This window comes from Syngnathus scovelli, chromosome 21 (assembly GCF_024217435.2).
Source record: "Syngnathus scovelli strain Florida chromosome 21, RoL_Ssco_1.2, whole genome shotgun sequence".
Classification (NCBI taxonomy): Eukaryota; Metazoa; Chordata; class Actinopteri; order Syngnathiformes; family Syngnathidae; genus Syngnathus; species Syngnathus scovelli.
In genome coordinates, this window is record NC_090867.1 from 2,908,017 (window position 1) to 2,932,441 (window position 24,425).

General features: G+C 49.0%; 3 protein-coding genes across 4 annotated transcripts; 1 reads left to right on the forward strand and 2 right to left on the reverse strand.

Annotated features, from left to right (window-relative positions):
• Positions 1-1,295: 1,295 nt before the first annotated feature.
• Positions 1,296-20,074, reverse strand: LOC125990987 (vesicle-fusing ATPase). Of its 2 annotated transcripts, XM_049758439.2 has the most exons (22): positions 19,957-20,074; positions 19,370-19,455; positions 19,183-19,279; positions 18,887-18,926; positions 18,562-18,728; positions 18,369-18,476; positions 18,180-18,255; positions 17,865-18,020; positions 16,687-16,886; positions 16,017-16,182; positions 15,815-15,889; positions 15,562-15,749; positions 15,068-15,163; positions 14,778-14,934; positions 14,579-14,712; positions 14,442-14,508; positions 14,285-14,364; positions 13,379-13,513; positions 13,199-13,312; positions 12,212-12,267; positions 11,816-11,860; positions 11,110-11,337 (listed from the first exon to the last, which is right to left on the reverse strand). In XM_049758439.2, exons 1-21 carry the CDS (start codon positions 19,966-19,968, stop codon positions 11,836-11,838), a joined length of 2,235 nt encoding a protein of 744 aa, XP_049614396.1. In that variant the 5' UTR covers positions 19,969-20,074; the 3' UTR covers positions 11,110-11,337; positions 11,816-11,835. The 2 variants fall into 2 exon arrangements, with proteins under 2 accessions (XP_049614397.1, XP_049614396.1); XM_049758440.2 differs by lacking the exons at positions 11,110-11,337; positions 11,816-11,860; positions 12,212-12,267 and adding exons at positions 1,296-1,326; positions 1,415-1,525.
• wnt3 (wingless-type MMTV integration site family, member 3) lies at positions 1,335-12,531 on the forward strand. The gene is made up of 4 exons (XM_049758458.2): positions 1,335-1,482; positions 5,531-5,772; positions 8,976-9,241; positions 9,515-12,531. The coding sequence occupies exons 1-4, from the start codon at positions 1,403-1,405 to the stop codon at positions 9,992-9,994; spliced, it is 1,068 nt and encodes a 355-aa protein (XP_049614415.1). The 5' UTR covers positions 1,335-1,402; the 3' UTR covers positions 9,995-12,531.
• A 238-nt stretch (positions 20,075-20,312) lies between the features above and the next one.
• psmd11b (proteasome 26S subunit, non-ATPase 11b) lies at positions 20,313-24,208 on the reverse strand. Its single transcript, XM_049758451.1, has 13 exons — positions 24,060-24,208; positions 23,254-23,355; positions 22,990-23,186; positions 22,825-22,882; positions 22,548-22,742; positions 22,330-22,474; positions 22,195-22,255; positions 22,054-22,116; positions 21,850-21,975; positions 21,722-21,757; positions 21,601-21,652; positions 21,309-21,451; positions 20,313-21,231 (listed from the first exon to the last, which is right to left on the reverse strand). The coding sequence occupies exons 1-12, from the start codon at positions 24,148-24,150 to the stop codon at positions 21,309-21,311; spliced, it is 1,269 nt and encodes a 422-aa protein (XP_049614408.1). The 5' UTR covers positions 24,151-24,208; the 3' UTR covers positions 20,313-21,231.
• Between the last annotated feature and the right edge of the window lie 217 nt (positions 24,209-24,425).

Below are 24,425 nucleotides of genomic sequence, written 5' to 3' on the forward strand. Positions count from 1 at the left end.
TAAACATTCCTGTGAGGCACTTGGAATCGCTCATCATTTGAAGACATGTCTAAGCATTAAAAAGTCCTGAACGCATCACGACCTCTGCCACTTGGATGGGGATCTCAAGAACAAGAACAATCTACTTTTCTTCATCCTTTTTTCATATATATAACAACAACTGCAGGCATATATTCTTTATCATCAGCAAAGAACAACTAATATTACTGCGCCTTCCTGAGGACCAGTGCCATGATAAGTCTGCATTATACTGCCTCCTGGTGGCCAAGGCGCCTATATGAGTCGGAGCAGCGCAATGTCTAATGACAGGACTTGTACATTTCCACAACAGGCGAAAAAATAATCTGCCAGGAGGAAGCGCCAAGCAAGTCTTGTTTTGCCGCGTGCGCCATCGCAGTCGCGTGGCGCGACGGGACAGGACGGGACGTCTAGTCGTCTGGCGTGGTGCGCCTCTCCTTTGATGCTGGCTATCTTGTTGCTATTCAGGCTGATCAGTTTCCTCGTATGTGAATCGGATGACTCCAGGCCATCCATCACAAGCCACCCACCCTTACTTCACTCTCCCGCCTCCCCCTCTCTCCACCTATCAGAATGACAATGGTGTTGATGTAAAAAAAAAAAAAAAAAAATGTGTCGTCTTTAAGCTGCAGCATGTCTGGTCGCCGTCGCACTTTATGGCTTTATTGTGGCCCCTTTCATGCCCCCCCCTCGTTGGGGCGGGCAACAATTTGGAAAATTCACTGTATACATTCTGCACCTTACCCCCCCACCCTTGTTTGGCGGCGTGCGGCGACATGCGCTCGCCTGCCGATATCCGGATCAATTAGTCAGGCCGTAACCTTCTCGAAAAAAAAATTCGGGGGGGTGGAAACAAGTTACCTTCCCCATACTCCCTGCCCACTCTGCACATGACTGGAGGATGGGTATGGAGGGGGGTGATTGACAGATGGAAAGGAATAATAATTTTTTTTTTCATAACCTAGGGCCATCTCCTGCGATTGGCTTGCCAGCTGACATCTCCAATCCCCCCCCACACACACACTTCACCTCCCTCCTCCTCCCCTCCCTCCCATTTAATATTGGGCCTGTGGATGAGGCATCCTGAGGGAGAAAAAAAAAAGGTCCAGCGAGAGGAAGACATCTACCTTTGGGAAAGAAGAAGGAGAAGAAGAGAGGGAGGGAAGGAAGGAGAGGAGAGGAGCGTCACTCACTTTTCTTTCTGGCAGCCACCAGGAGCCTCGCACACTTTCCCGGCCTGACACGAACAACAGGACGCTGCTTCTTCTTTTTGACATTTTCAATTGGATCCTCCTCTGTGTGTCGCTCCTGAAAATTTCCCCCCAAAAAATTTTGAGGGAAAGTGGAGCTTCCATGCGTTGAAGCTCGCAACCAGGCTGGCCTCATGGATTTGTACCTGATTGGATATTTGCTGTGCATGTGGCTGTGCGGCTCACGGGTGCTCGGAGGCTATCCCATCTGGTGGTGAGTACGACACGCCGCTGGCAAGCCCTGACAACGTGTGCGGCTGGGAAGAAGAAAAAAAAAGTGTGACGCCTCATTGACAAAACATAGGGGCCAAAAAAAAAGTTAATTTGGCAAGATGCAAAATATAAATTAAATTTCAAAAAGACAATTGAACTCAATTGCAAGAGAAATTCCAGAAAAGCACAGACTGAACTTCACCCCAAAAAAAAGCAATTCAACTCAAAAAGTCAGAATTTCATAAAATATGTTGAATTTTCATGAAATTTTAGGAACATGCATTTGTATTATTGAGCAAAAAAAGCACTTTGTGACAAAAAATTATTTCTGAAAAGTGTGTACCTTACAAGAATTTTTTATCGTCGCTATTTTCAAGAATAAAAAAGTTGTCCGGTTACAAGTAAAAAAAAAAAATATTCTGAGAACAACTCAAACTTACAAGAACAAACAAAAAAGGCTTTTCTTCAGGACACAACACACCAATTTGGCCGTTGAATTCTTTGTTATGGTTACAGCTTTTCACCTCTAATGACAATTCTGTTGAACTTTGGGAAGTTTTAGAAGAATGATATGTGTGTGTGTGACAGAGGTGATCTGGCAGCGTCCGTCAAACTTGTCAACGCTACTACGCGTTCGGTAGCGCAGCGAGCATGTGGCGACCATCGCGTAACGCCAGCGCGCTCTTCTGCTTCCATTTAGCGCTTGGCACTGGCTTTGCGAGGCCTGCTCGACGCCCACTGCTGGCTGCGGCGAGGACCACCGCGCAACAGCCACAAAGGGACTTGGCTTTCTGACCGGCGAGTTTTTTTCCCGGGGGGGGGGGGGGGCTTCGATGTGCTTCGATATGCTTACGTCACGACGGTGTCGCGTTCCCGAACAAAGCGTGGGGTTGCCTTTGATTAGGGGGGGACAAATCTTTAGCGCCGTGGCTCCAGGTGACAGCACAGGTGTCGTCGCATACACCCCCCACCTCGAGTTGGGTTTCAGTGAGTCGCCCGGCGGGCAGCGCCTGACGGAGGGGCCATAAATTGTGAGGGAGCAAGGAAGATGCACATACGAGCGCTCAACTGGCCTCGTAAATTCCCAATCAGGAATTGCTGCGGGGATTGAGACGACAGCAAAACATCTCGAGAAGCTCGAGGGCCTTGCGAGCAGGTTTCATCATCAAAATCGGATTTGAGGAGTCATGATCTGGAGGAGGGTCACGCATCCGTGAATACACACAGTGTGACCCAAAGCATCTTAAATGGAGCTGAAGAGTCCATCTCCGGGCCTCAGGAATGTCATTATCTGACATCCCCCCCTCACCCCTCCCCTCCTCAAAAACTTGGAGGGATCGCTTTAAACGATTCCCAGAGCGAACGCGGCGTGAACGGATTGAGGATGTCGCTGTTATTGGCAGACGTGCACTGAGCGTAGAAGCAAAGTGGGCGGGAACGTTCCTCGGAGGCCGAGGTTAAAGTTCACTAGCCTGCAGACAGGTGCAATTCCGACTCGGACTTCACACTGCATGCAAGAACAAAAAGTGCAATATTTTTTTGTGGGTCTACTTGTGATAGACAAGCCAAGCCGCCTTCATGTGGCTTTTTGGAGGCGACGGCAACATGAAGATGAGCCCTTCACAAGCACATTTCAAAGCAAGCGTAATCTGGCCCGTCATCAAAGCAGATGCACAGCGCTCACGTAGGAAATGACAAAGTAGACCCCGACTCAGACCCCCCCCCCCCCCCCCCAGCACGCATGGCTATTAGTGGCACTAAAACATAGGCCGGACCGGTTCCTCAAAGGAAAACCTCGGAGGCCCAGAGGCTACAAACTCATTAGGACTCAGCGCACATGGAACATTTAAAGTCTTCATTAGCTGGCCCATCTCACCTGTTAGCGCCTTGGTGATGAGCACATGAGGTCACATGGCCAAAGGTGTGCCGATCACTACCGTGCAGCACCCCCGCCCCCATAAGACGCCATGTCCTCATCTGCACAAACAAATTCCACAATCACACCTGAAGATTCCACAAGCTCTTGTGTGAGTTTTGATTTGCCTGATTAGTGTTGACGTTTTGGAGTATGGAGCCAACAAGTTAGCATTAGCGCTAACGCTAAAAGCACTGCAGACCTGATATTTTGAGTTGCTGCAAAAAAACAAGTGGTTGCTAAGCCTCGGGCTCCTGCACCACGCTTGTTTTATCCGCACCTCGGCGAAGGCGTGAGCTGGCAAAAAGAGCTTTCAGCTTTGATGGCCCCGCGGCATGGAACACGCAGCTGACTAAACTGAAACTCTCTGAAGTTGTTCCACTTGGAGTTTTCCGTTCTATCCTCACCGAAAAGGCCTGCATTCCAAATTGGTGCTTGTTGTTGTGTTATATACGTATATATTTTTATTATGGAGGACCGCATAAGCATAAATCAGGCCTAATGTCTCCGATGGTCTCGGCGGAGGGTTCACAAGTTTACGTCACGTTCATCTTCCCTCTCGTGACTGCAGGGCGTCCTCGTCCCAACGCTGCACTCCGGCAGCGGCGGCATGAGTTCCCGACAGGTTGGAACAACTTTCAATGGTCCTGTAATTTTTTTTATTTTTTTTTTATCTGATCAGCCGGAAGCTACAAATCAAAAGTGTGCCGGAGAAGAAGTCGTCAACACGAGAAAAGCCGCCAACCATTTGTGGCCCACTTAGAGTCTCTCCACGGACCTTCTTGAGGGATTCGGCAACAACACTGCAACGGCGGCGCAACTGCCGAGTTTTCGCTTATTGATGCGAGCGCCTGCGGGCGAATATGAAAAACACCCGCTTATGCGTCCGCGTTGCAAGGTAAACGTGAGTTGAACGTAAATAACATCCCCAAAGTCATCTGGGATGGGAGACTCCAGGCTAAATGTAGCATATGCTAGCTTGACTTATTCACGAGACAAGTTGGTCTGTGAGTCTTTCATTGATTTCCTTGCAGTCGTTCCAATCAGAAGGTCACCTTCGCCAAAAGATGCAACCAAAACAACAAGTTCCTGTTTCGGGGAAGTAGCTACTTGGAAATGTTTTTTCTTTATAAACAAATAAAATGTGTGTTTTGTTTTGGGGATGGGGTAGGAATAGAATTTCAAGTCATGATTCTGTAAGTTAATGGACTCAATTAGCCAAGGTGCTACTGTACTTTCACATGGGCCCACTTCGATGGCTACAGAGAAAATCCCCAACCAGGTTGAAAAGCCCCCTGGGGCCAGAAGAGGCCCCATGCGGGACTTGCCGGGGCACGCACCTGCCAAAGCCTGCAGTTGGCTGCCGCCGCCGCCGCCGCCGCCGCCACCACTCTTTGCCGTTTGTCCCAACGCCTGCAGCAGATTCCCCCGGATGGCTGGCTGCCTCTAAGGAGGTCTGTCGTTCGCCGCCCCGGTCGGGACATGTTGCTCACGGCTTACGAGAAGCCAGGAGAAGCAGGAAGCAAGGCTCAGGCGGGAGGGACCAAAGCTATGCTATCTTGACTCCGCTCGTGGCCCCTTAGGGCTGAGACTCATTCCTCATCCGTCCTGACACAAGGTCCGAAATCATATCAGAATCTGTTGGGGGGGGGGAAACAAGACAGCTGCTCAAACGTTCTAGCTCAGGGGGGGCGGTGGGTTTTCACACTTGACTTTGTGATCTGAATTTGTAACTATGACATCAGCTCTTTGGAAGCACTCATTTGTTCTTGCATGTCTGGATGAAATGATGTCTTAAGATCCCCGACATGTCAAAGACTCCCATCCAACCCCTGACTGATTGATTGAGAAGCATAGCCTTGGTCTTCCAATAAATAAACAGGAGCTGTCAGTATTGGTGACGCACCATGAATGTTTGCGCTGTCAGAGTTGAAGTCTGCTGTTGTGGTGCGGCAGGTTTCCATCCCACCCCACCCTCTCACCATTATTGGGAATGCAAGAAGTTCATGGAGGACACAAAATGAAGCAATTGGGCTTACAGACACAATTTTAAAAAATGACCATAATCAAATACCTGATTTCCTTGATTTGTTGGTAGCGGTTGACGTTGTCGCTGAACCCCCCCCCAACCCAGGTCGCTGGCCCTGGGGCAGCAGTACTCATCTTTGGGCTCCCAACCCATCCTGTGCGGCTCCATCCCGGGCCTGGTGCCCAAGCAGCTGCGCTTCTGCCGCAACTACATCGAGATCATGCCCAGCGTGGCCGAGGGAGTCAAACTGGGCATCCAGGAGTGTCAACACCAGTTCCGCGGGCGCCGCTGGAATTGCACTACCATTAAAGACAACCTGGCCATCTTCGGACCGGTGCTGGATAAAGGTACGCCGACCGGCTTTGTGTGTTTGTGTCACGGTGGGGTGGGAGGGGGGGTGACTCATGCGTGGCGGCGGGTTCAGAAAGGCTATTGCAAGCCGTTACAAAACCTCCACATGTAGCAGAGAACAGTTTGCAGCCTGAGGCACAGGGCTGCAAACTGTACTTCTGCTGCCAAAACACTAACTGGGGCAATTACAATAATAGACACCTTTCCAAGCTGCAGCCAATGCAGACACAAGCACCGACACATTCTGCTCACATCCAGATTTGTCCTCTCCACCGTTTACAGCTCACTGTATTAATTATTAAAGAGCTTCCCAGTCAAGCATCACTGAAACACTGCACACATTCATCAGGTGGCTCACATACGGAATATTAAGCGTCCGGGATAGGGCGACAGTGGGATGAGGCCTTGGAGTCGTTGGTTGGGAAGGATGCTTGTGTTGCCGCCGATTGGGAAAGAATCAGATTGTGTGTGTGTGTGTGTGTGTGTGTGTGTGTGTGTGTGTGTGTGTGTGTGTGTGTGTGTGTGTGTGTGTGTGTGTGTGTGTGTGTGTGTGCGTGCGTGCGTGCGTGCGTGCGTGCGTGCGTGCGTGCGTGTGTGTGTGTGTGCGTGCGTGCGTGCGTGTGTGTGCTTGTGCGTGTGCGTGTGCGTGTGTGTGCGTGTGCGTGTGCGTGGGTGTGTGGGTGTGTGGGTGTGTGGGTGTCACAAGCAAATGAATGTGGGCAGCGCAAGCAGTCCAAGCTCCTCCGTCAACTCAAAAGGAGAGCGGGGACCCAAATGAGATTACAGGCAATAGAAAAGGGCCGGGGGGCTCCGCTCAACCCCTACTGTGCATGAAGGCCGGTGCGCGCCTCACACAGTCCGGCTCCCACGGACGCCCCATTCACACGCCCTTTTGACTCTGTCATGAACAGGCTAAATCTCTCCCAACCTGGCCTGGATGTGCTCTCGGCGGACATACCGAGGTTGGAGCCTTACGACGTTAAGGGAGTTTAGGGAACGCCAGAGTGAGGAGGTGGGGCTGCCAGTCGCTGGGTTCTTTGTGTGGATAACACAGTGTGACACAATGGGGAATTGATGAGCACCAGAGCCAGTCTTACCCATGAGCATAACCCGGTTGGGATCCAACGGAGTAGGTGGCAAACTCATGCTCTTGGAATTTCTGGCTCTACCTGACCCCCAGCACCACTACAGGTTATCATCCAGTGCGTCATGGCAGAGCCACAGACAACAAGTGTGCCGCGATTATGAAACAATGGTGTCGCCTTACATAATGAGCCGCTGCCTTCAAAGGGGGCGTCTGCAAAGAAAATGGGCTGACGTGCTGCTAGGTTTCACCTGAAAGCCTTGGGCACTGTGGTAGAGGGGAAGGGGTGACAACATTCCTGAAACACTATCCAGATGCAAAGCAGCACACCTCAGGGATGACAAGAGGTCATGAGATCCCACTGAGCGCTAAGGCCCCCCTGACACCGCCACAAAGGGCTGATGTCACTGCAGGGACTCGGCTTTTTTCAGGAGTCCTCACTCATCCCGAGGTAAACAAAGTGTTTACTGTCCTTTATCGTCCAGTGAGATGTGGAGAGAAGAGCTCATCATGGGGATTCTCGTTAACCATCTAGACCAGGGGTGGGCAAACTTTTTGACTTGCGGGCCGAATTAGGTTCTAAATTTTGACCGGGGGGCCGAACCAGGAGCAGATGGATGTAGTGTTTGTGTGAAGTAATATAAACGAACTGTAAAGGTCACTGCATAAAAGGTTTTAGCCTTTAGTAGGTAGTAAAGCATGGATATTCAAAAAAAGTTTTTTGAAAACAAATGCATTTATTAACAGCATTAAAAAAAAAAAAAAAAAAACATCCCTAAAAAACTGCTATCAGTGATTCTCATAAAATACGACACTGTCATTATGAATAACAGTCTCCACCACTTCAGTGCCTGCAGGTCAGATTAATGAAAGATGTTTGTCTTATGAGATCACATCAAACAGCAAACATTCTGACCAAATATATCATCTTGACGAATCGGTGAAAGCATACATCCAAATAAAGTAATCAAAATGGCAACACGGTTGTATCTGAAAATCATAGCAGAGTTTTAACTCACAAACACCTGGTAACAGAGGTGAGGAAACGGGAAACACTTCCTTAAAGTAAGCCTTAAGAACTTTACAGGTTAAGATTAGTCACAAACAGGTGGTGCATCAATGTCCTTGAGCATCCTGCATTGTTTGAAAATGAGAATGGTCGCTAGTTTCAATCCCTGCTATTTGTACAGATCATATTCAAAATGCATTTTTTTACAACAAACTTGAAAGCCTCCCCTTCATTTTCAGTGGGAACAGTGTTGTTGGTTTCCCTTTTTTTGCTAGTGTGTCACAGTCTGGAGTAAAATTTGTTGTGGTAATTCTTAGGAGAGATCCGAGGTGTTGGTCCGTTTACCTAGATCTGTGACGGGTTGATGTTGATGTTCATGTGGCTGAACGTCACGTCGCGTACGTCGAGCCAAATTGGCCACTCTTTTTAAACACTCGGCACTCAGTGTCCACCTTGCTTTTCCTTGGGCGACTCATTTTAATGGAAGGATTCCAGGGGAAGGTTTGTGGGTGGCTTTAGCGTAAAACTGTATCTGAAAGCTCGGCGCGCAAATTACAAGAATGCTGTCGTCACAACCCACGCTCTAAATTCGGCACTGATACAAATAGAGCGCGAGTGCGCTATTTCCGTACTACTGAGTACGTACACGCACTTGTGAGTGTGCACCGAGCTTTCTGACACGGCTTCCGGTAGTAAATGCGCAGGCGAGTTGTTCCCCATCTACTGGGGAAACGCAGTCATTACAGGCAAAATGACCCAAAAAAAATGTTTAAAAATACAATTTATTTAGGGTTGGCGGGCCGGATTAAACGGTCCCGTGGGCCGGATGTGGCCCGCGGGCCGTAGTTTGCCCATCCCTGATCTAGCCTCTCAGATATCTTTGAGGTTACGATCTAGTGGGGGCAATGAAAATCCTCAAGTGAGCATCCTCTTTGTCGTGATCAGAGTTGGGTCGAAGGAAAGTACTTTGAATAGCAGCGTCTGGATTCTGGCAGAGCTCACATTTGCTCTTGACCATGTTTAACACGATTGACACACTCTATCTCTTCTCTCTCTCTCCCCTCCCCGCCCGCGCCTGTTTGCTGCCCGGCCTCCGTCTCCCGCAGCAACCAGAGAGTCAGCATTTGTCCACGCCATCGCTTCGGCCGGCGTGGCCTTCGCCGTGACGCGATCCTGTGCCGAGGGTACGTCCACCATGTGCGGCTGCGACTCCCACCACAAGGGACCGCCCGGAGAGGGCTGGAAGTGGGGTGGCTGCAGCGAGGACGCCGAGTTTGGCGTGCTGGTCTCCCGGGAGTTCGCGGACGCCCGGGAGAACCGACCGGACGCCCGCTCGGCCATGAATCGGCACAACAACGAAGCGGGACGCACGGTAAAAAAAAAAATCACAAATCTCTTCCCTGATAAGAACATCAAAATGGTAGAAGAGACTGTCAAGCTTTGATCAAACCTCTGCATGCACAAAAATGGATTCCTACGTGGTGACTTCTCACCACGATCAAATCCGCTGATGAAACTTTTGTCTGCGAGTGTCAAGTATGCATGACCGCAGGCCTTGGAATGTTTCTATCTCAGATTCCATCTCTGTTCCAGAGTAGTATCATCGCATTGACACTCAAACAATGTCGTGTTGTGTGTCGCCCAGACCATCCTGGACCACATGCATCTACGTTGCAAGTGTCACGGCCTGTCGGGGAGCTGTGAGGTGAAGACGTGCTGGTGGGCCCAGCCTGACTTTCGCATGCTGGGCGACTACCTGAAGGAGAAGTACGACAGCGCCTCCGAGATGGTGGTGGAGAAGCACCGCGAGTCCCGCGGCTGGGTGGAGACCCTACGCGTCAAGTACGCCTTCTTCAAGCACCCCACCGAGCGCGATCTGGTCTACTACGAGGGCTCGCCTAACTTCTGCGAGCCCAACCAGGAGACGGGCTCCTTCGGGACGCGGGACCGTGCCTGCAACGTGTCGTCACACGGCATCGAGGGCTGCGACCTGCTGTGCTGCGGTCGCGGGCATAACACCCGGACTGAGAAGCGCAAGGAGAAGTGCCACTGCATCTTCCACTGGTGCTGCTACGTCAGCTGCCAGGAGTGCCTGCGCGTTTACGACGTACACACGTGCAAATGAACCAACAGGCGCGGGTGGACTGGACTACAAACCTTTCGGGGTTCCTGCACGGCATCCCGCCTATTTTGTAGCCAACATCCGGTCCCTGACCCGGTGGACGCTTCTGACCTTCCCCTAGCTTCACCTCCCCCATTGTCTTTATTTATTTCCCCTCTGTGCCAATCACATGTACAGTAACACACAGATGCAGTCAAAAACAAACAACACAAGACTATTTGCTTTGGAAGTTTAACAAATGAGTGAAATTTCAGGCTGAACCTAAAATGCACTTCAATCTCTTGAATGCAACTTGGTTCATCATGAAAATTCACCCCAAAGCTAAATTCTTTTTTTGCAGCATTGGACTGCTTTTAAAACTAAATCAACCTCTTAAAAACAAAAAAAGGTGACTTGAGCAGGGTGGCCTGGGGAAGCGGGCCAGGCCGGGCTGGGCCTCAGCGCGTTAACTACTGAAACGGGACTGCGGGTGTTCAAAACTACTGAGCGGATGAGAGACGCTAACGCGGCCCCTACATTGCTGACATATTAGCATTGGGCCGGGACCACAGGTATGCAGGAGGGAGCATGTGTGCGAACAGGCAAGCTCATTCCACATTTCAGCCAAACTCCACTCTGCAGAATCGCAACAAGGATTTCTGCTTTTGTTTTTTTCTACTAAACTGGTTGTGACGCAAGCGATCGGAGATCCTGCCGCAATCCGGCCGCAAAGAGGCAAAAGCACAAGAATGATGGTGTTTTTTTTGCAAAAAGGGGAGGGGGAGTGGCGGCAAACCTGCAAGATTTGCAGACATGTATTCAACATAGTGGAGCAAATGTAGGTGACACGTGCGCTAGCTTAGCTTAGCATCTTCCCACACACAGGCTTCTTTTACCACCCGCTATATCCAAAGTTTTGTACAAATGTTGTAAAAGTGAATAATTCCCTCTTGATTTTATAATCGTAAATGTTATGTTTTTATAAATATTATTTATTATACAATGTATATATATGTATGACTGAACCAAGATTATATATTTGAACGACAACGTTGTTTTGGAGGTTTTTTTTTTTGCATCTCAGTGACTCTCACTCATACTTTCGAAATAAAAAAAAAAAAAAAAAAAGACAAACACTGTTTTAGTCTGATGATTAATTTATTCATAAAACAAAAAGGTAAGTCAACAACATAAGACATAGAGGCGTGCGGAATGATCTGGAGCACAAATGTCTTGTTTTTCCATAAAGAAAGCTCACTGATCATCAACAATTACAATATACACAGATCCAGTTCATATCGCTCTTCCACAAAAAATGTTTGTGGTGTGTGAGAGACACGTCACGACAGGAGGACGTTGGTCTTTATCTAGAGGCAAAAACAAGTAGACTTTATCTGAGTCACCATCATTGTGTCAGTAACAACAAGACTACAAATCATCCATCCATCCATTTTCTGAACCGCTTAGTCCCCACGGGGGTCGCGGGCGTGCTGGAGCCTATCCCAGCCGTCATCGGGCAGTAGGCGGGGGACACCCTGAACCGGTTGCCAGCCAATCGCAGGGCACACAGAGACAGACAACCATTCACACTCACACCTAGGGACAATTTGGAGTCTTCAATCGGCCTACCAAGCATGTTTTTGGAATGTGGGAGGAAACCGGAGCGCCCGGAGAAAACCCACGCGGGCCCGGGGAGAACATGCAAACTCCACACAGGGAGGGCCGGAGGTGGAATCGAACCCGCACCCTCCTAACTGTGAGGCGGACGTGCTACCCAGTGCTCCACCGAGCCGCCCCGACTACAAATCATTCAGTGCAAAATTGAAACGTTTTTGGGCTTCTTACCTGTTGTTTTTGTGGCTTCTCTACATTGGCACAAATGAACCCAGTCTAGAGAAAGAAATGAGGACAACATGGCGGTCATGTGAGTGTTCAAAACAATTACAATGTTTGAATTCAAGGGCCGAGATCACAAAGCAAGTTTTGTACAGTCGACGTCAAGTTAATTCAATCCCAAAGGAATTAAAGGAAAATTTCTAAGTTAGCTGCCTATTTCTGAAAATATGTCAAAGGGAATCATTCTGTATTTCTGTCTCACTGCTGCCCCCCCTCCCATTTTTTTGGGTTATTCCCTCTACACAAAGAATCCATCTTCCAGGAATTTTACAACCAGAGTCAGACTGAACGTTGCCTGCTTTAGTGCTTCGCGCCCCTGAGCTCGCCCCGAGCACAAACACTTACGGTCCCTCATCTCGCAGCAGACTCAAGAACTTGCTAACTCTGTAGTGGGCGTCCATCTACAAAGCACACAAAAGAGGAAAAAAGTAAGCAACTTACCGTCGCCATCGATCCTCAACGACGCGGAGTGGTTTGTCCATCCCAAAATTGCACGAGGAAGTGCTTGTTGCCGTGGCGACGAAAATTAAATTCTCGGCGAGTCCTGGCACACCTGAGTTCTCAAACTTTTTGGGGTCTACACTTTTAGAGCATTGCAAATCCTTGGAGTCAAACCAAAATTCTCAAGAAAGAAAAAAAAAAAAAAAAAAAAACGTATCAAAACACGACGAGAAGGCCAAACCGCGAGCCCCTGCGGGCCATATGACAAACCTCCGGGAGGGGGCTGCGTCCCCGTGAATTAAAGTCATATGTTGGTTCAACCTGCCTCGCTCGAAGACGCCGCGGGAGACTAGGGGACTTTTGGCAAAATGTCCCCGTGAGTTAGGACACGTGCGCGCCACTTGGACGTTGAGCGTACTGGAAGTGGTGACCGAGAAGCATTCGCAACAAATCATTAGGCAAAGCCGCGCACATTTTTCATTGGACTCAACACATGGTGGTTTGTGAGCAGCGGCGACGGCGAGGACGACGCTCTGGCGACCAGATGTGGAGGACGAATGCCCGGAGAACACGATGGCGAGCGCTTTCGAGTGCAGAGGGTGGGACGCCCAAGTCCTTGGCGTGCGACTTGCCGCCACTGACTTTATCGCAATCATCTTTTATCGACTATAATTCAATACCGCTCAAGAGCCAAACGTGTATGCACAGTTAATATAAAAAGCCTACACACCCCTTTACAAATGCCAGATTTTTGTGTCATAAAAAATGAGACCAGGACAAATCAATTGAACACTTTTTCCACCACTAATAGCTATATCGTGAAAACTGCAACTAAAAAATCTGTAGGAGAGTTGAATCAAATCTCGTTCACGCTCGCGTTCGCTCTCATACCTGTGCGGCCATCTCAATGAGGATGATTAACTTTTTGATGCCGATCCAGAGGCGCTGGTCCTTGACGGCGTTGGCGATGGTCGCCCTCTCCTTCTCCTGGAAGCTTCCCAGCAGCTTGAGAAGAACAAACATCTCAGCCACGAGTTTTAATATATTCGTGTAGGTGTGCGTGTGTGTTACCTCCAGGGCCTCAACCAGCTGCTCGCCGGTGGAGATGTTGGGAACGTGGACGGTGGTGCTGAAGGCGTTGAGCATCTCCATTTCCTGGAGGACGTCTTTGCGACTGCTGGTGCCTATGATCAGCAATTTACGGCCCTGAAAAGACAATTGAATATTTTTAAAGTTGTTGCATTGTCAATTTTTACTCATTTTGCTTCATACGGGGCTATTTTTCTTTATTAAAAGGAAAAACACGTGTGGATGATTTTTGGTGGTCTGACAGTTAAAAGTCATTTGAGTTGGTAAATTGGAATAAGCTTGAAAGTGATATTTGAAGCATTGGCGCCGCAGAGCAAAAACGTCGCCGTGACGGACGTGTGAAGCAGAGCGAAGGAGACGGGCGAGCGAGGGCGAACGACGCGAGGACGACAGACAAACATGAGGCGAGAAGAAAGAAAATAATTGTCGCTGCGCTAAGCCGGAGAGCTGGAGGAGGACCAGCAGAAGGAGCGGCAGAAGAGTGGCGAGCAGACAGGGGGATTATGGCCGCCGGCCGCACCCCCGCGGCGTGGGGGGTTGCCACGCTGCATGCAGATGAGGTGCCACACAGGCGGCGACGCTGCCAGGTCCCGGATCTCTCACAGAGGCCATTCTCCTCCGTGTCGCCCCGGGCCCCGGCGCCCCGCTGGGCCCAGCGCTTCTCATGCACATGCGGTATACAGAGCGCCGTTCGCTCATTGGCAAAGCCTGCAAGCGGCCGCGGGCGCAGCCAGAGCGAGGGACGGCTCTCGGCCGCGCCATTCACTCCGAGCACAACAAACACTAACAAGCGTCCCCTAGCACAACCGCGGCCCTCATGCCACTCGCAGCCGGGCCCGCGCCGCAAGCGCAATCTGCTGCCCTCTCTCTGCCGCCGACGGAAGTTACCTTGGGAGGAGGCTTCTTGAGGAGGACCAGCAGAGCCTGCAGCACCAGGTTGGAGAAGCGAGGGCCGATGGGCACGTAGTCTGAACTCGGGAGAAGAGGGATGGCGTGAAAAAAAAAAGTGGGATGTCACGAAAGGCCTCGATGGCCGTCCGCGTACCCAGCAAGCGCTCGATGTCGTCCACCACCACGCAGCTCAGCTGAGACTTGTAGGCGTCCTCGAATATCTGGCAACGGCAGAGAATTCAGAATCCATAAGAGACATTTGCACCGGGAAATGAATGCAAATGAAGTGACCTTTTTAATGGCCTGGCATTTGGCGATCTCCGAATGTCCGATCATCTTGTCAGGCGAGCAGATCTTGATGAAAGGGAACTGCGAGTCTTCGGCGATCTTAGCCGCCAACGCCGTCTTCCCGCTGTTTGGCGGACCTGAGTGATCAAATCCCAACAGACGTCCGTCACGGGTCCGAGCTGAGCGCAATCGTGTGCCTTACCCTCCAGCAGCACGGATACCAGTGGCGTGTGTTCGCTGTTCTTTGTCTGCTGCACCAGCAGCTCGCCGTCCTCCAGCACAGCCGACACCGGGTCACCCCAGCGGACGATGCCGTTCATGATGTAGCTGCCGTAGTCCTCCTGGTTGGTGCCGAACGCCTGCGGACGAGTCGGCACTCTTTTGGATTTCTTGACTATGCTTTTAAATGTCTTGTGAAGATTCAAACTAAGCAATCAAGTATTTGTACCACTGTTGTTAACTTAGAGACTTGATTTGAGACCTCCAACTTACAGGTTTGATGTCGTTGTTGAGCGAGGCCATGAAGTCCATCCTGCTGACTTGCAGCTTCTCCGCCGTATCAATGTTGACCTCCACCGTGTTGCTGGCCTAGCAAGCACACACACACACACACTAGTGAGATGTGCACATTACCAGCACACAACTACACAAACAGAGCGCAAAGGTCAGCCGGAGAAGACCCAGGCGATGAATATGAGCTCACACGGGGCACCAGACGTCTCGTCCGTCGTACGTCAACACCCACTAATATCTGCTGCGATGTGTGTGTGCAAGTGTTTTGTCAGCTGTGTAGACTTGAACTTTATAATGATTGGGAGCCATTTTCTCAGGATAACACACACACAGCACACAATAATTCATACATTCCACCTGTTAACCTACAAATAATTCTATATATATATTTTTTTTATCTTAAATTGCTCTTGTACGTCTTGTTTTGTCTTTAAACGAAACTAGGATAGCTCGTTCGAGCCTCAATGTCTGACCTTGATGTGTCTGTTCATGGCAGTGGACTGCGCCGCCCTGACCAGGCCCTCCAGCTCAGCCCCGCTGTAGTTTTTGGTCTCCGCCGCCAACTCCTTGACGTCCACGTCGCCGGCCATCAGTTTGAACTGCCGCATCTTTGCCGTGTGGATGTTGAGGATCTGAAGGCGACCCTTCTCATCGGGCAAGCCTGAAAGAGGGAAGTGGACGCTATCATGCCCAGCCCAGCCGAGCGTCATCCCTCCGCGCTCTTACCGATCTCCATCTTGACTTCCAGCCTTCCAGGTCGCAGCAAAGCCTCGTCGATCAGGTCTGGCCTGTTGGTCATACCTGGGGAGGCCATGGACCAGTCAGATGCAGTACAGCTTGTGATAAATAATAATAATAAAAAGCCTAACCCACCACACCACAAGATGGCGCTAAAGCAAAACTTTTACATGAAGTGTTGATATGTTACCAATGACCAGGATGTTGTTGAGCTGCTCCACCCCGTCCATCTTGGAGAGCAGCTGGTTGACCACCGTGTCGTGCACGCCCGTGCTGCCCGCCATGCTCCCTCGCTGCTTGCAGATGGCGTCGATCTCATCCAAGATGATGATGTGCAGGCCGCTGTTGGCGCCCAGCTAACGAAAAAAAAAAAATTAAATGCAAAGTTTGACATGATCAACATATGTGGAGATGCATTTTGTAAACATTTTGTAGGCATCACTTCGAGTTTCGGGGCTGCGACTACTCTCGTAAAGTCCACAAGAAAATTCTGAAAAAGTCAAATGTCACGTTTCTGTCATCGTTCGTCATTACTGGAGAGAGTCAACAAGCCGAGGGGCTTTCCCCCCCTTCGCCGTCCGCACACCTGTCAGAGCAGCATTTAAAGCAGCTGCGAATGTGTGCGAAGCACCTCATTAGGTGGTGAAGACTGAGTTTCCAGGCGAGTGTCCCACTATCCAAATGGACCACCGCCTGCCCGACCCCTCCACTTGCACGCCACACTGAGGAGTGATCATCACCACGCTCCGCCGAAAGGGCAGATCTGTCCACTCCGAGCGAAATGACTTCTTACGTGTTTGGAGGGAACTGACGTCAATGCATGTGTGAAAAGCAGAGGAGAAAGTGGATGGAGATCTCACCCTCTTCTGCTCCTCCTCGGCGTCGGCAAACAGCTTGCGCACATTGGCCTCTGACTCGCCCACGTACTTGTTGAGGATCTCGGGGCCGTTGACGATCTTGGGCTCGCGAGCGTTGAGCATCTTGCCGATCTGCCGCGCCATCAGCGTCTTGCCGCAGCCCGGCGGGCCGTAGAGCAGGATGCCCTTCACGTGCTTGCAACCTGCACCCACGAGAAGGGAGAGTCCATATCTAAACCATAAGCCAAATTTCAAGATAGGTTAATTTCACAACACACTATTGTGTGTTGTGGCAGCGTGACGTCGGCATCGGCGGACAGTGTGGCTTTCATGGTCGGCCATTTGCACCTGCGTCGTGGCATTTGGGCTAATTGAGAGGCCCGCTGATAAACATCTGAGCTGCCATTTGCACCCGCAGAGGGAGGGAGGCAAGGAGTGGCCAGGTGGAAGGTGGTCTTCGGCGCCAAAGCCCGGGTGACCTCGGCGGGAGTCAAACTCCCTCATATTCGCGCCCAAAATGCTGCAGATGCCCCTCACCAGGCCTTCCTTCTGCTGTCAGCACCTGTCCTCCTCATGCAGGCCAATTAGATCTTTACCTTTAGCGGGACACACTATCAGGGTTTAACATCTCATTGCGGCGGCCAGCTGGACACAGCCAAAGGCAGACTCCTGCGCACTGGCGCTTGGCTAAAGGTCAGCAGCAGCGGTGTGTGTGTGCATGCGCATGTGTGTGTGCGCACACTCGGCGGAAAAGGACCAAGACCCACCACAAAAAAAAATAAAGTTAAAACTAAAGCCAATTAGCAAATCGGCACGGGTTCACTGAAAAAAATTCTCCTTAGAACGGGTCCTGACAAGCCTGAGGATCGGGACTGATGTGTCAGGAAGAGAGGCAGATGAGTCAAAAAAAATAAAAAAGTTGTGAATCATGTGACAGCAGCCGCCAGACGCGAGCCTGCGTGCAACTCGCCAATTACGACATTATGACACATCCGCCTTCAAAGGTGTCTTCGCCCCTCATTTGGATTTAAGGATTTATACACCCCTTGAATGGATTTGACATCATAATCAGGTGCTAAATAATTTAAATAAACTATTTGTTCAAGTCTGCCCACACATGCACTATTATATTAGCTGTCATGTACATGCCCGAGCAACAGGTGGCGCTAAAAAAAACTCACCCATCTGTTCCACGATATCTGGAGGGAAAACACGCGAGGCGAAAGCTCGTCGGAAGATGTCCGAAAACTCCTTATCGAGGCCTCCGATGCCCATCTTCTCAAAGTTCCAGTCAGGACTGATGATGGATTGGTGAGACCCTCTGGTCTTGGATTTCCCTGTGAGGCGGTTGCAAAAAAGTCTACATTGGAATTTGGCGCTCCCTTGTGGCATTGTAGGGAATTGTCATTCCTTCCACTTATTCCTTCCTCCATTATTGTATGACATAATTAATTAATTAGTAGCTGAGTGTACAAATGGCAAAAGCGATAGCCCACCAATCAGCGTCATGGACGAACTCTCGGCTTTCTCAAAGATCACCTGACTGTTTGGCAGCAACAAGCCAATCGAAATCTGAGGGAAAGATGCATTGTGATTATTGATAACGTGATGCCGGGAACATTGTGAAGGCATCAAGACATTAAGGGTGGGGGGGAAATAAAAAAAAAAAAAAAAAAAAAGGACACCTTTGGTTTTTTAAGCGAGGTCTGGTCACCCTTGAGGATGCTGGGGTCCATACCTTCCATATCTTTCACCAGCACATCAAATGGCTTATCGCCAAATTTAAACACAAACTTTTTAAGAAAAGACAAAAAAAACAAAGCAGTCATACAAAATGATCGATATATTTCAGTGATTGCACGGACAAACGCCTGCTACCTGCTGTCCCGCGGTGAAGGCCTGCTGGTTAAACTGCTGAAGAAAGTCGTTGGCCATCACATCCGAGTCGTAGGGATTGCTGTCGGCATTCTTCTTATGCAGGAAGTCAATTTCCACCGTCATGGAGTCGATGCATTGCTTGGACTTGTCAAACGTGTAGTTGGAGACTGCGTGATATATACAATTTTGCTTATTGGAAGTTTGTTATTCGGGATTATTAAGGAAAGCAAACGATTCAGCAGGAAAACTTGATTTTCTTTTTTTGCATTGTATGACTGTTACACTGCCCCTAGGTGGCCAAGATGCGCATGTCTTTTTCACTCACCTTCTACTTCTTGTCCGATAGACAGACCGGCCCATTTTCTCTGTATGATGAGGAAAAACAGAGAACAAGATGGACTTTCATTGCTTTCACAATACTGACGTGTGAACGGCTTGGGAAGCAGATTTCAAGTCCAGCAGAAGAAGAATAGAAGGAAGAGAGGGTTAGAGAGTACCTGTGGGCTGGTGAAGAAGCAGCGGCCAGGGTTAGAGACAGCCCAAGAGGAGGCCACGTTAGAAGGAAGAGAAAGCACTTTGTTATGAGCAAGAGTCAGCACACGTAGCTTGATTGGACCGTACCTGTGGGAGACTGAAGGCGATGCTGCCCAAGTTGACGCTGGGGTGCGTCTTCAAGGTGAACACGTACTTGTGGGTGAGGTTGCGCACAGTCACGTGTCTGAGAGGAAGGCAACAGAAAGAAAATGTTCTCAATTGCCAAAACGGTTTGGTTAAAGAATCAGACTTATGTCTAGCAATAAGAACTCACTGCTCCAACTGTGGCTCCTTCTCGTTGATGACAGCACAGTTGATAAGGGACAATTTATCCGTCGGGCATCTCGCCGCTTGCATCAGCTGACAAAAGATTTGTAAAAAATATTCAAAAGTTTCGTTGACTACTAAAGTTGAGTTAATGATGCTTAGTAGTGACGTCATGAGTTTCTCCAATCAAACCGGAAGTTAATCCTTGCTGGCGATTCAATATACCAACCAAACTCGACAAACGTCTCGTAATAATCAGAAAGAATATTAGATGTTTAATGTTGAGACTCAACACAAAGAATGATGGTTTCACAACCAAAGTATACCAAATTGAAACACAAGGTCCATACGTAGCAGCAGAAATTGAAAATGTTTGCTGCCATAAACGGTCACGGCTCAAAATAAAGATTAAAAGCAGTTAAACCTTCTCGCAAGCTTCTTTTGAGGCAGACAAAACAATAATTCGACTTTTGAATGACAAGTGCTTCTTGCCACCAAAGCATTTTCAGTCATCTTTTTGTTAACACTTTTAACCTCCCCCGTTTGTAACATTGGTGCGCTGATTCGGAAACTGTTTATTCGTGATATGCTTACCCTCGTCGTCATCTTTGTGTTGAGATTTTATTTACGACGATTAAGTGCAAGGAAAATTTGTCTTCCGCTGACAGAGCAAGCAACGGCGGCTACATATCGCGAGATGAGCCGAGATCTTTGCGGTCACGTGTCTAACAAGTACTCCTGACGTCACGGCAAACAGTAAATAACAAATTATTATTTCATGGCAGTTTTTATCATTTTAAATATCCACATGCACTTATACTGTTTCCCCGAATGGATTTTATTGTTTCATAAACTCATAAATATTTAACAATGACATTTAGGTTTTTTTTTTTAAAAAAACAAGAGTTGCCAAGATATTCCATGAAATTTAAAGAGGCAGGAGAAATACCTTTAAAATACAAAATATTTATTTCGAAAATGTCTTTGTAAGAGAAAAACAAAACAACAAAAAAACCATACAAATTGTTTGGTTACTAGCATATCACGGTAATGCTAGAAACTAACAATGGAGAAGAGCAGAGTCGGGGATGCTGAGAGGCAAAAAAAAAAAGATGTTTTGGCCTGATGGGACTCTATACAGTGCAACAGAACAAGAGGCAGACAAGCGCCAGGGAACATGGCACTCGTGGTGAAATTTCCTCTTGCCTCTTCTATAACACATACATGAGCATTCACGGTTGGGGGCAGGCATGTGGCAACCATTATTTTTTTTTTTGTTGTTTTTTTTACAAAAACACAAAACCAAAAGCAAATATAGTGAGTTTAATACACTTCTGAAATACAGCAGGGATTGAAACTGTTGGCAATGATATGAATGAGGTGGGTAAAACAAAAATTGAGTATTCCAACCTTCCCCAAAAAGTCAAGTGTGCTTCTGAAAGCCACAGAGAACATGAACAATCAGGAACAGGGAGGGAAAAAAAAAAAACTGTCATTTCTGCTCTTTAGAAAAGACCTTGAAGAGGTTCAAGTGTTATGCACTGTTCTTCTTTTAAATCTTTTTATTGTGGTCGTACAATAAGATTCCCTGATGGCCTGGCTTGGCCGCTGAGTTTAAACGAAATATCAAAATAAAATAGGGCCAGGGGGAAAAAAAAAACCCACACAAATGTGATACTGTCCATTGAGGGAGAGAGGTGAGGTGTGTCTGATGGGGGGTTAGGGTTAGGGGGGGGGGGGGGGGGGGGGGGGGGGAATCCTGTTTACCGCACTCGAGTCATCTTCTCCCTTGCCCCCATCTTCAAATGTTACATAAGCTGCTCAAAAACACACGCACGCTTCCCTCCAGGTCATGGCCGCAAGCCTGCTCTGTGGACAGAGATGGGAAAAGACACTCAGCATCTACTTGACATATGTAAAATGTTGCTTTTAAACACGTGGCTCACCTATGTCAGCTTCTTGGCTTTGTTGTAAAGTGAATCGACCACTTTGCTCATGTTCTGAATGGTTTCCAAGGCGGCTTCGTACGTTTTGTCCACAGGCGGCTCCTCAAAGATGATCAGCACTCCTTCGCCCTGGTCCAGGATTCCTGAGGCCGCCCGGTCCACACAAACAAAACAGTCAACAATTGCACATAATCCATTTGGTGAGTGTTGTAGCCTGATGGAAAACATTTTGATTGAATTTTGTAGCTAATTTTGTCCATTCATTAAACAAACCTATTAACTGTGACCTTACCGTGAAACTTTTTATCCAGAATCATCTGTGACAGCTTGCGCTCTACATCCCCCTATAAAAAAAGATGGATAATGAATCAGTCAAGAATTTAACTGTTGCTGATAGATTTAAGTCACCTTACCTTTGAGAGTTTGATAAGAGATGATACATGTTCTATCTGGAAGGAAAAAAAAAAAAAAAAAAGAGGAAAAGATATAATAAAACTGCTTGAAAAAATAATCCTCCACACGATTCTACGTGGCGGCTCACCTGAACTCTGGAGAAGGGCTCGATAACTCGGATGAGGTTCTGTTCCAGCAGGTTGTCGTACAGCTTGGCCAGGTGCGTGTTGATGATGGGGTCGTCCCTCAGCTCTGCTCTGTACTCTGTGAGGGCCTGCAGGAGGGGATGGGGCGTAAATCGCAGCAACACCTCACGCGGGACACGAGTGGAGCGACCCAAGGCTTTTGATACCTTTTCAAAGTCTGCTAATGATCTGTTCTTGCTGGCCTGGGCCACACATTTCAATGCGTCTGTCTGCAAGGAGGGAAAGCAACAACTGACGCGTACAAACCAACAACAAAAAATTAGTCTGGATGAGCGGAAGAAGCCTACCTGGCGCCCGGTGTATCGTAGGCCCAGTTTCCCGCTGATCAGAGATTGTACCTCCTCTGGTCTGCAATGAAGAAAAAAAAAGAAAATTTAAAAGCCGGACAAGAGAGACGCCGATACGTTTGAGCATCTGCGTACGAGCTGAGGACAATCTTGCAGAGGAGCATGTATTTGAGGGCGGTGATGGCTCGCGGGCTGTCGATGGAGTCGTAGCCCTCAAAGGCCTCGAAGAAGTAAGAGTAGGCCGTCTTCCAGTCCTTCTCCTCGGCCGCGTGGATGATCCCTGGGAGCGTCACAACAAACGTTCTACGTAGAATGCAAGGATGGGCGATTTATAAATAAAGAGGGGTTCCCACCTGACTGCATGTCCAGCGCCGCCTGCAGCTTGGGAGGACAGTAGATGGCGTTGGCGGTGGTGCGTGCTGAGGTGAGCGCGGCGCGGGCCTTGGGCAGGTTACTGAGGGCGTGGTACGTCTTGCTCTCCAGCAACTGCACCTCCACTAGCAGGGCCTTGTCATCCATCTTCTTCAGCTCCAGCAGCAGCTGAGAGCCTGAGGAAAGAAGGCCCGTGCCAGCGCCCGTTGAGAACGACCAGAATGATGGAAAAAAGGCGGATAATAGGCAAGCACCCACCTAGCGCCAGGGCCTCCTGGTACCGCTTGGTGTCAAAATAGAGGGAGATCAGTCGAGCCTGAAGGCACGAGAAGAAAACATGAATCACATCAATAACAGCACAAATGAAGCTGAGATACAGTATTTTTTCAGGCACAGTCACAATTCTTTTTTTTTTGTCTTTACTTCAAGGGCTTGTCGCAAGAAGGTCCTCTTCTCGGTCTTGGCCCATTCAATACATTCCAGACACAGGTCCACCTCTTGACCTGTGGCTGCCTCCATGTCCAGGAACAAATCTAGCAGCGAGCGCACCAGCCGTGCCGCTTTGGCCTTGCTGATGGAGATCAGGAACGGCCGCACGAATTTCAGCAACCCGCCGAGTTCTGGGGACGGCAGGACGCATCGTTAAACAGGCATTAGATGATACATTGCTGGAGTTTCCAAGTTCACCTGCCGCCTGTCCCGTCTTGGCCAGCAGCGTTCCCAGCTCCAGGATGCTCTGCTCTTTGACCCTGACCGCTTCTTCATCGTTCTCCTGGACATCTCGCCTCACTGCCAACGGCAAACCGTTACAAACACACCCTGGTTATTTTTCACAAATATCATCATCAGATTTTCAGGCAATAACTGTTGCACTTTGACCTGTGTCTTATTTTTGACAAGCATCTGTACTAGCGTACAGCATGTGAGTGGAAACACGAGGTGAGCTCGATGACAGCTGAAGTCCGCTGCTGTGACAAGGCAATTTGAGGGCAACCTCGCCGGTGTTTACACATGACATACATGAGACTGAGGACACGCTTTAAAAACACGCACACACCAAACTATCCGAAATAAACGTTGGTGAAGCGCTGTCGTGTCATTGCGAAGAACATTTTGTACCTATAAAAACAACAACAAAACATGTCACATCCTCACCAATCACTGTCGCGGTGACGACAGGCTAGCGTCGCTAGCAATTTAGCAACACCGATAATCGAATGGCACATATACAAATATCAACGAGCAGGTTGGTATGAGTAAATAAACATGTTTATAAAGAGTCAAAACGTGACTTGCGTGAGACATCAGGCCTGTTAGCAGAGGGGCTAACGAGCTAACGTCCGTCCAGCACCCACTCAACAGTGAGTCAGCACCGCACAACCGGTTCGCTGCTACCCGACTAGCCCCCGTTTGCGGGCGACAAAGCAGCAAGAAAACGCCCCCCATGTGGCAAAGCGGCACTCCCAGCCTCCAAATAAAAGCATGACTCGTACCTATCGAGTGCAGAATGTTGATGGAGGCGTCGCGGTCCGTGCTAATGAGAGACTGAGCTCTCTGAAACTCGACCACTGCTGCAGCCGCCATCTTCCTTATTCAAAGTGTAGCTTGAATGAGAAGTACGTGCAGGATGTGACGTCATGGGGATGGGTGCATGTCGGGAAATGAAGTTCGCTTCAATGTTTACTGTATCTGTATGCCTTTATTGTACTGCCCCAGGTGGCCAAGTTTGGCACACCTTCTTCCATTTTAGGCAAAGCCCTTCCTTTCTCCCATGCCTTATTTACATCTCGGCGAGAAATGTGTATTTTTTTTTTGTGGTGGCTGGAACAGATTTTCCCCTCTTTATTTCTATGGAGAAA

Coding starts and splice junctions, on each gene's coding strand:
- LOC125990987 (XM_049758439.2), bottom strand. Junction 18,927..19,182: donor TCGCCTTCAGTCTCCCACAG/GTACGGTCCAAT, acceptor CTCATCATACAG/AGAAAATGGGCCGGTCTGTC. Junction 16,183..16,686: donor CCGAGGAGGAGCAGAAGAGG/GTGAGATCTCCA, acceptor TTTTTTCGTTAG/CTGGGCGCCAACAGCGGCCT.
- wnt3 (XM_049758458.2), top strand. CDS start 1,403: ATGGATTTGTACCTGATTGGATATTTGCTGTGCATGTGGCTGTGCGGC. Junction 1,483..5,530: donor GGAGGCTATCCCATCTGGTG/GTGAGTACGACA, acceptor CCCCCAACCCAG/GTCGCTGGCCCTGGGGCAGC. Junction 5,773..8,975: donor CGGACCGGTGCTGGATAAAG/GTACGCCGACCG, acceptor CGTCTCCCGCAG/CAACCAGAGAGTCAGCATTT.
- psmd11b (XM_049758451.1), bottom strand. CDS start 24,150: ATGGCGGCTGCAGCAGTGGTCGAGTTTCAGAGAGCTCAGTCTCTCATT. Junction 22,117..22,194: donor TACGATACACCGGGCGCCAG/GTAGGCTTCTTC, acceptor CCCTCCTTGCAG/ACAGACGCATTGAAATGTGT. Junction 21,653..21,721: donor CTCTTATCAAACTCTCAAAG/GTAAGGTGACTT, acceptor CTTTTTTTATAG/GGGGATGTAGAGCGCAAGCT.